The 9,403-nt window shown below is 68.9% G+C and overlaps 2 protein-coding genes across 2 annotated transcripts in view; both read left to right on the plus strand.

Annotated features, from left to right (window-relative positions):
• LOC146587836 (uncharacterized) overlaps positions 1-2,880 on the plus strand; it is a 4,758-nt gene extending 1,878 nt beyond the window's left edge. The window contains exons 3-6 of the mRNA XM_085318929.1: positions 5-489; positions 568-813; positions 1,068-1,157; positions 2,690-2,880. Coding sequence (XP_085175055.1) covers positions 5-489; positions 568-813; positions 1,068-1,157; positions 2,690-2,880 — 1,012 coding nt within the window. The remainder of the gene's footprint in view (positions 1-4; positions 490-567; positions 814-1,067; positions 1,158-2,689) is intronic.
• A 1,108-nt stretch (positions 2,881-3,988) lies between these two features.
• Positions 3,989-9,403, plus strand: part of LOC146587837 (uncharacterized) — a 12,255-nt gene continuing 6,840 nt past the window's right edge. The window contains exons 1-7 of the mRNA XM_085318930.1: positions 3,989-4,046; positions 5,476-5,802; positions 6,164-6,433; positions 7,092-7,190; positions 7,419-7,487; positions 7,680-7,865; positions 8,049-8,120. Of these exons, the coding sequence (XP_085175056.1) occupies positions 3,995-4,046; positions 5,476-5,802; positions 6,164-6,433; positions 7,092-7,190; positions 7,419-7,487; positions 7,680-7,865; positions 8,049-8,120 (1,075 nt within the window). The 5' untranslated portion in view covers positions 3,989-3,994. The remainder of the gene's footprint in view (positions 4,047-5,475; positions 5,803-6,163; positions 6,434-7,091; positions 7,191-7,418; positions 7,488-7,679; positions 7,866-8,048; positions 8,121-9,403) is intronic.

Genomic DNA, 9,403 nt, shown 5'->3' on the forward strand with positions numbered 1-9,403 from the left:
ACAGGGAACTGTGCCGGGGGGCTGTGTGGGGAGCCGGGCTGGGGGGCTGCACGAGGAGCCAGGCTGGGGCACAGGGAGATGCGCTGGGGGGGCTGCGCAGGGGGCCGTGCCGGGGTGAGGGGCTGCGCAGGGGGCCGTGCCGCGGCGCGGGGCCACCACGCTGCGCTCTCCCGGTAGCGGCGGCGCAGGCCGGGCAGCCGGCGGTGCACGGCGCCGTTGCCGGCGAGGCGTACCTGAGCGCCGGGCGGCAGAACCGCACCGCCTACCAAGTGCACTGGCGCTACGGGAACACCCAGAAAATCGCCATCCGGAAGGGCAGCGAGACCCCCAGCTACCCCGACCCCCTCTTCCACCGGCGCCTGGAGCTCTTCCCCAACAACACGCTGCGCGTCTGCCGCCTGCGGAAAAGCGACAGCGGCACGTACTGGCTCTACCTGGAGGACGGGGCCGGCAGGGAGCACACGGAGAGCGTCCGCCTGATGGTGCACGGTGAGCGAGGTCGGGCGGGCGGGCGGACGGACGGACGGGCGCGGGGTGGGGGCCGTGACGCCGCGCCGCCCCTTGCAGAGCCGGTGCCGAAGCCCACGGTGCGAGCTGAGATGGAGGGGGACGCCGAGCACTGCGAGGTCAACTTGACCTGCTCCGTGGCCCTCGAGGACGTGACGTACGAGTGGATCCTGCCCCGGCAGCRGCTGGCGGAGAGCCCCGGCGCCCAGCTCCACCTCTCCTTCAGCCCCGTGGTGGAGACGTACACGTGCCGAGCCAGCAACCCCGTCTCCTCCAGCAACGCCTCGCTGCTGCACGGTGGCCCCGGCCCCGCGGCCAGGACCCCCCCCCCGGGCCGGGGGGCGGCGGGTCCCCGCGGGCCGGCGGCATCCCCGCGCGCGGCAGCGGTCGGCCCCGTTCCGGAGCGGGCGCAGCGGGGCCGCGAAACGCCCCTGCCCGCGCTCACGGGCGCTCGGGTCTCCCTCCAGCCGAGCCCTCCGTGGCCCAGAAGACTGAGCTGCCTTCGGCTCTGGCCTTCCTCCTCCTCCTCCTCCTGGTTTAACGATGCACCCTGCCGCCAGCTCGCCGCTTCCCGTCCCCGGATGAGGCCTCCGAGCCTGCGGAGAGCTGTGGTTTCCCGGCGCTGCGGATGCCGCCTGGGGCCGTCGGAGGTAACGGCAGTCCTGCCGGGGCCTGGGGCTCCCGTTTCTGCAGCCTTTGTGGGGAAAAGGCATCCGCGGGAGTCGTGCTGAAGAGCATCTCATCCACGGGCGGCTGCTCCCCGCGGGCCTGGGCGAGCGCTGCCCGCTCCCAGCCCCGCCGGCCGCTCTCGGCAAAGGTTTCCTCTTTCTTCCTTGCCTCGGTTTCCCCTCCCGGCCCCGCGAGGCTGTGTTGTAATCAGAGATCGGCTTCTGCGGGTCAGAGGAAAAGAAAAAACCAAACGCGCAGCATTTCTCTCATTTCTCACCACGGTGCTTTGAAAGCTCCAGCAAGGCGGAGCACCGYGTGCGGCGCCCAGCTCCGCGGCGGAGGATGCTCCGAAACGCCTCGCGCCCCGAGAAGCTGGAAAGACGCCGTGCCGGGGTCCCCGAGAGCGCCGGGGGCACGAGGCGCTGCGTGGCGCCCGGGCCCGGAGCTCCGGAGCATCTCTGGGGTGGGGGGCAGAGCTGAGGCTTGGCAGCGCGGGAGGGCGAGTCCGATTCCTGCCTTTGGCAATGCGCATTAATTTTTTTTCCCCTTGTCACCTTAAATGCCGTGTTTTGAGGTGTCTGTTGCGAACCCTTCCGACTCTACACAGCAGCCGGCTGTTCGGGGGGCAGCGGGGGGCGATGCGGGAGCTCAGACCCGGCCGGGGGGAGCCGCGCATCCCGCGCTGTGGCCGCTCCCACGGCCGTTCCCGGCTCCCGGAGCGCAGCCTGGCGCCGCGGGCCTGTTTCATCCCCTCCGTCGGGGCAGGAGGATGCGTCTCGCGGGCGATGGAGATGGTCCCCGGCTCCGCGAGGACGGACGGGGATGCGGGGYGACCGGCTGCCGCGGGACGCGGTGGTCCACTGCCCCGGTCCCTTGGGCTTCGGCACGGCACCCGCTAACCACGGGAAAACCACCCCGCGAAAGGAGAGACTCGGGCTCTCGCCTCTAAATCCAAGAGGCGTCGCTTCCCGGAGCCACCGTTAGGCAAAGACTCCCAAGGCCAGATTCACCGAAGGGTCAGCAGGGACCTCGCTGGCTCGTCTGAACATCCCTAACGAGCGCRAGTCATCCCAGCTCCCGGTTTTAATGAGCGGCTTGGGGTAATTCCCGCTGTGCCACAGCTCACGCGCGGCTCTGGCACCCTGCTGGGCGGGTGTTGGTTTTTGCACTGATGTATGGTTTTTGCAGAAATTCCCCCAGAAATATCTGCATTGCTCCGGGTCCTTTCCCAGGTGGGCAAAGCCCCGGGGAACCCTCCCGCGAGGAAGAGCCGGGCTCCCCACGGGGCRAAGGCTCCCCGGGCCCCCCGTTACCTTCCTCAGCCTGGAGACTTCGGTCTGAGCCGGCTTGGGGTCTAATGGGGCAAATGATGACATTTGAGATCATCATTTTTAGGAAAAAGGTGTTTTTCYGTGAGTGCCCATCACAGTATTTTTCCCTCCCCTTCAGGCTCCCAGATGCTTCCAGGAAGGTTTTTCTTGCTGCTTTTACTTGTCGAATACTTTGCCTCCAGGCAGCCGGCCAGGCGAGATCCCGGCGTCCCCGCGGGCGCGTAGACCTTTCCGGGAGCGGGGCACGCGTGCCCGCGCGGCGGCCGGCCTTTGGGACCGGATTTTCCACCCRGGGCTGCTCGCCGCTTTGCAGGATGCCCCGCGGCGGGCGTTTCGGGCGGGCTGCGCCCGCAGCCCCTCGCTGCCCGCCTGAGCGCCCGCCCCGAGCGTCCCGGGCCGGCGCCAACCTCGGGCCCCTTTCGGCCRGACCGAAGCTGCCGCGTGACGGGGAGGCAGCAGCGTCCCGCTCATCTGCATCTTACTCATCCTGGCTTGCTTAGGCCTCTTACCAGCTCTTTCCCCTCGGTGCACAGAGAGCGCGGCTTAGTCACCGGGAAATATCCTGTTTTCTTAACTAGATGCTTTCTAAGTGGCAAGAAATAGTCTGTCGGGGTGCAACGGGGCGCCGAATGCTCCAGCAGGGCTTTAGGCAAAAGCTTTTTTTTTTTCTTTTTTCCTCATTAGAGATAATTTATTGCTCACCAAACCTGCTTTTATGGAACTGTTGGGAACCGGCTCCATTAAACACTGTGGACATTTGAGTTCCTCTTTTATTTGGTTACGGCACTGAGGTTGGTTTGGCCTGCTTTAAAATAGCAGGAGAGTTCCTGCTTCACGCTATCGCCTCTGTTTTCCTCTGGAAACCAGTGCAGAAGAAAGCACCAAAAAGCTGAAGCAAGCAATAGGGAAAAAAAATATATATATATTCCTCCCGTTTTTCGAAACGCCTGGGCGCAGGTGAGTAATTCCCTCCGCTAAAAACGCAGCGGGAGCCCCGCTCCCCGCGGCCCTTAGCGGCGAGCGGGCGGTGTTTTCCCCGCGCTCGGCTGCTCGCTGCCCTGCCGGCCCCGGCGGCTTCGCGGGGGCGGACGCCCCTCCGCCTGCCCTCGCCGGAGCAGGGCCCCGGGGGAGGCCCCGCTCCGCGGCGCCGCCCGGCACGGGGAGGCCGTTACCGTACACGAAATCGTTTCCCTGCTGGTCGCTTCCCGTATTTGAGCGCCTGGTTAGGGACCCGTGGCAGGATGACGGCAGCCCGGTGCCAAGCCGCCGCCGGTCCCCGAGCGCTCTCCGGCGAAGCGTTCAGCATCATCTCTGCTTTGAATACTTTCCACTCAAGAAAAAAAAAAAAAAAAAAAAAAGAATCGCTCAGCCAAAAAAACAGGAAACACATGGCCCACGCCGCGCCTCTGCGCTGGGTACACCTGGGCTTATAGGGGGGGCGGCGGGCGCTGCCGGCAGTGCCGCGCCGCGGGCGCCCCGACCGCGCCATGGGCTGCGGCGCCTGCCTCTGGCTGCTGAGCTCCTTCTGCTGCGCCTGGGGTACGTGGGGCGCCGGGCGGGCGCGGGGGGCCGCGGGTGGCTCGGCTGCGGCGACGGGGGGGCGGCAGCGGCGGCGGTGGTGGGGAGACGCCGACTTGCCGTAACGCAGCGTCTCATCGGTGCGTCCCGCCGGCGCCGCTTCCCGGGCGCCCGGAGCTCGGAGACGCTGCYGAAGCTCCGCAGGAACGGTGGGAAACCCGTCCCCGGGGCGCCGCTCGCGCTCCCCCTTCCAAAACTCTCCCCTCGGTCGGGACCGGCCGCGGCGGCGGGGCGGCGAGGCGGCGGCGATCTCTGCCCGGCCGGGATTTCTCCCGCAGCTTTGCTGCTCGCTATTACTCGAATGCCTCCTCTTAAAATCCCCCGCGGGGTTTTCTCTCCACCTCGCACGGCGAAAGTCCCGCTCGAGCGCCGCCGCGGGCTCGGTGTTGCGCCGGCACTGCCGGCGTCCGCTCTCCTCCGCCGCCGTCGCCCGCCTTCCGGGCCGCGCTCCCGCCGAGCCGGTGCCGGCGAGCAGCCTTCCGCCGCCTCTCCAGGAACCGCTTCGGGCTGCGGCGGAGGGTTGCTCTACCGTGATGCAGAAAGGGCTTTTCCAGCCGTAATCGTCGGCGCTTAACCGCCGCGCGCCAGAAACGCTGCGCGCTGCGGCAGCGCGGAAACACGGCGGAAAGCAGCATCCCGCGCGGCGCTGGGCTCTGCGGGCCGCCGGGCAGCGGGAAGGGGCCGCCGGCGGGCCGGGACCCTGCCGGCTCTCGCGCCGCCGTGGGAACGGCCGAGAAGAGCGAGGCCCGYGGGACGGCGGGCGAGGAAAGCTGGTTTTGTGGCTTTTACCGGAACGAGGGCAGGCGAGGCAGATGCTGGGTTTATCTAGGCCTCTCCRGGCCTGTTTTCCGCCCCCCTCCCCCTGCCCTGTTTTGGTGCAAGCCCTTGCTCCAGTGGAGAGAAAATTCGTAGGAAAGCGGCGCTGAGCTGGCATCCCTCGGCGCCCTGTTTCCTACGCAAACAGGCGCTAGGTAACCTGGAGCCCGGGGAAACGTGAGTCACGGGCTCACGGGCAGAGAGGGCGAAGCATCGCGGGGGCCCCCTCGGCCCCGCGGAGCCTGGACGGAGCCCAGCGCCCGCCCCCGCGAGGCTGCGCCTCTGTCGCAGCGTCCAGAAGGAAAGTCCTCCAGAAGGTTTCTGCAGCCGCAGCTGAAGAACCTTCGCTCATGCAAATGACGGCCGCTGCCTTCGGCGCCGCGGGCAGAGGAAGAGCGGAGGAGGGCAGCGTCTCCCACCCGCCCCCCGGCCTCGGCCTCGGATCCCCGCGCGCGTCCCGTGCCCCCGCGGAGGACCATGGCCATCACGCCCGGCTCCGGGGACGGGGCGGGTGGAGGAAGAGGCGTCGGGCTGCCCGCGTGTCCTCCAGCCCTTCTCTCGGCTCTCCTCCCAGGCGCGAGCCGCGGGACGAGGGAGACGGTGCTGGGGACCCTGGGGAAGGCGACGTTCCTGCGGATCCCCCTGGAATTACAGGAGCTGACGGTGCGCTCCGGCACGGCCGTCTGGAAGCGGGACACCGAGGACCCGCAGAGCAAGCTGGTGCTGCTCAAGTACTCGGGTGGCAACTACACCAACTACATGCAGGAGCAGACCCGCTTCCACCAGGCCAACTTCTCCCTGGAAATCCTCAACACCAGCAGGCAGGACAGGCAGCTCTACGAGTACATCATCACCGAGGGAGCGAAGGAGAGGGTCTGGCAGATAGAGCTGGAAGTGTACGGTGAGAAATGGTGATGGGGGGGGACCATGCTGCCCTTGCTGCTTGCAAGGGTGGGTGGGTGCCCGCCCAGCACCCTCTTGCAGCCCATGAGCTGGATGTCTCCTGGTGCTTTGAGCATCCGGTGCTTCTGGGTGTCTCCCGGTGCTTTTGGGTGTCTCCTGGTGCTTCTGGGTGCATGTGGACCCCATCCTTCTCCATGCTCCCAGTGTCATTCGGGGGTGCTGTGGCAGGAGCGGGGCTGGGGCTAGACCAGCTCCGTTTCTTGAGGAGCTGCAAGAGGCCGGTGGGATTTGCGGGGCAGGGGACAAGGCAGCGTCCCTCCCCAGAAACGAGCCCCGGCGCCCTCCATCCCTCCCTGCAGAGCCGGTGTCGGAGCCCCGTATCCAAGTGCTCAACAGGACGCTGGCCAACGACAGCTGCACCGTGATCCTCAACTGCACGGCGGAGCGGGGCGACCAGGTCTCCTACAGCTGGGCCGGCGCCTCGCACCTCTGCGCCCGCAACGGCAGCCTCCTGCACCTCTCCTACAGCCTGCGCAACGGCAGCCTGGCCTGCGCCTGCGCCGCCGCCAACCCCGTCAGCCGCCGAGCCGCGGCCTTCAACACCTCCGAGTGCGGCCCCGAGCAGCAGGGTGAGCCCCCGGGAACGGCGAGGGGGCCGGGCCCGCGGCACAGCCTGGCTCGCAGCTCGCCCCCTCGGTGCCGCCTTAGGCTGTGGGGCTTTGGGGGTGTGTGTGTGTATATATATATATATATATATTTTGCAATGCATTGCATTGCATTGCTGGAAGGAGGGTTTAGCAGGAAAAGCATCGTCTGCCACGCCGCCCACCCCGAGCCCCTCGTGCCCCCGCCGCTCGTCTCCCACGCAGGAGACTTGCCCGGCACGACGTCTCCGGAGGATTGGGGGAAAAAAAAAAACAAAAAACAAAAAACCAAAAACCAAAACCCCTCGGCAGCAACTTCCCCGTCAGGGGCAGAAATCACGCTCCGCCGCGCTGGGGCTTTCTGACGCCTCCCGCGTGACGCGGGGGCTTTCGCCGGTGCCGGGCAGAGGAGTGGCCGCCCCTTCCCGGGGGAGCGGCGCGCTTCCCGCCAGCCCCCCGCCGCAMGGGCCGCGCCGGGGCTCTGCTGAGCAGCCGGCGTTTCGGGCCCCGTCCGGCAGCTTTATTCACTGCCGGCGGCGGCTCGGTGGCAGCCGGGACGAGCGCTCGGCTGCAGAAAAGCGTTTCCTACCGGGCGCTTCCTGCTGTGCCGCTCAGCCGGCTCCTCGCTCTGCCCCTTCCCCAGGCGGCRCCGGGCTGCGGACGGGGCACCTGGTGCTGGCGGCGGCGGTGCCGATCGCGGCGGTGACGATGGCGGCGGGGGCGCTGGCGGCCAGGCGCGCAGGTGAGTGCCGGGCCGCCGCGGCTCGCGGTGCCCTCGCCCTCCGGCGGCCTCCCCAAGCCTCCCCGCGGGGCTTTCCCGCGAGGCGGCAGGGCTGCGGGTGCCCCCGCCGGCCGTCCCATCCCGCCCCCCCCCGCCCCGTGCGAACGGCTCCGCCGTGTCCCGCCGCGCTCCGGGAAAGGCTCCACCGCTGAGCCCGACGCCTCCTCCGTGCCCGCAGCAGGCGCCAAGCAGGAGCGCGCGGCGCTCGCCGAGGACGGCGCGGTGCACACCATCTACTCCCAGGTGCAGCGGGCGGAGGTGAGCGCGGCCTGGCGGTCCCGGCCGGTCCTGCTCCGGCACGGCAAGGATGCCGCGGGAATCGGCCTGTTCATTTGGGACGGGCTGGGAGCAGCGTCGGCTGCTGCACGGTCGCCGGAGGGAGGGCGGTTTGGGGGCGCGATGGGTGTTTTGCGCTGCGTCCTGCCGGCTCATCCTTCGCTCCCCGCACAGAAGCCGAGGGGCCCCCGTGGGCTGCCCGCCGCCGCCGAGCACCCCGCTTGCACCACCATCTACGCCGCCGCCACCGGCCTGCCACCGGACACGGCGCCGGCTCCCGCGCCGGCGCGGCAGCAGTGTCCCGCGCGCGGCCCCCGCACAGAGCCGCCCGCCCGGCCGGGACCCCCTCCGCGCTTGCAGGTAAGGGCCGCCGCCGGGCCTGTTCCCACCGCTCGCTTTTCCCCTTTGCAAAATCCCTCCAGGCGTAAGCGGCTCCTGCAGGAAACCTGCAGGTTTCCGGAGCGGCTTCCCGGGCGCGGGCGCAGCCCGGGCGGCCGCTCGCCCCGGGGAAGCCCCCACGGCCGCCGTTTGCTCCCGCCGCAGAGCCCCGACCAGGGGCCGACGACGGTCTACGCCAGCGTGACGCTGCCCAAGATCTGAGCCTGGCCGCGGCCGGTGCCGGCGACCCCGCCGGAGACGACCCCGCCGGCCCCGGGGAACCGGGCTGCAGCGCCGCGCCGAGCCCCGACGGCTGCAGGCGGCGGCCCCGCGGCCAAGGAGCGGCAAAGCGCGGGGCAGAGCCGCGGCGAGGGGAGAAGCGCCGGCGGGCCGCTGCGCTGCCCCCCCCTCCCCCGGCGCTTCGCGGCCCCCGGCTTCGCTAGAGGGAGCCCGTGGCCCGCAGCAGCCGGCGCCGGGGGGCTTCGACGGCGGGAGGAAGCGAGAGCCGAGCGCCGGAGCCCCGCTCCGCGGCCGGCCGCCCTCCCACGGCCGCCCCGCGCCGGGCTCCCGGCGGGTCCGGCCCGGCGGCGCGGGAGCAGCCCCGGCATCCGCGCACCCCGATAACCCCCCGCGCGCCCCGTCACACGCAGCAGGTCTGCTGTCGCAGGCGGCAGCTATGGGAAGGGAAAATAAATCTATAGTAAAAAAAAAAAGAAAAAATCTCTCCGAGAGGTCGGTGAGAGAGCTGTGATGAACGGGGACAAGCCCTTCACCTGCGCCCCAGCCGGCGCTTCTGCTCCTCCATCCGTGCCCTCCGGGGCCCGAAGCAGGATGGGGCCGGGGCCGGGGCCGCGGGGGTCCTAGGCAGCCCCCAGCCGGCGAGTTTGGAGTGAGAGCCTCCCAGGGCTGCATGAGTGGGGCGGAAGGGGAATCGGGGCTTTTGTTTGTCCTTCAGTTCATTACTAATGAAAATCAGCTGAGCTGCTTGCCTGGAAAAGGCATCAGCTGTCGCACCAAGGCTGGGCAGGGCTGCGCTTGCCCCCGTGCTCAGGAAACAGTGCAAAGCTCCCATCCCTGCGGCCAAGYGACCCCGCGGCGCCTGCGCAGCTCCCGGGGCCCCAGCGCAGAAACGCAGCAGAGTTGCAAGAGGTCGCGGGCTGGCACCTCCGAGGGCTCCCGCCCGGGCCTGGGGCTTTCCAGGGGCGGCCGCAGCCTGGTGCTCCGCAGGGGTGGATGAGCTCTCGTGACRCCTTGTGTCAGCCTGGCAGGGCACCCGCGTCTCGGCAACTCCAGGGTATCGCCATAGTAAAATTAAAAAAAAAATAAATAAAAGTGTCCCTGTTTCTCCACGCCCCCGAGGGTGCTCTGGAAAGTAGCAGAAAACTTCCGCTCCCAGCCACAGAGCTCAGGGCAGCCAGCAGGAAGCAGCCGCCGGCACGAGCTGCGCTCACATGGCAGCGCTGCGGTACCTGCTCTTTGCAGTCCTGCTTCACTGGGCAAGTAAGTGCCAGGCGTCCGGC

The sequence above is a fragment of the Rhea americana genome, unplaced genomic scaffold (genome assembly GCF_003343005.1).
Source record: "Rhea americana isolate MKP2758 unplaced genomic scaffold, rheAme1 scaffold_562, whole genome shotgun sequence".
NCBI classification, from domain to species: domain Eukaryota; kingdom Metazoa; phylum Chordata; class Aves; order Rheiformes; family Rheidae; genus Rhea; species Rhea americana.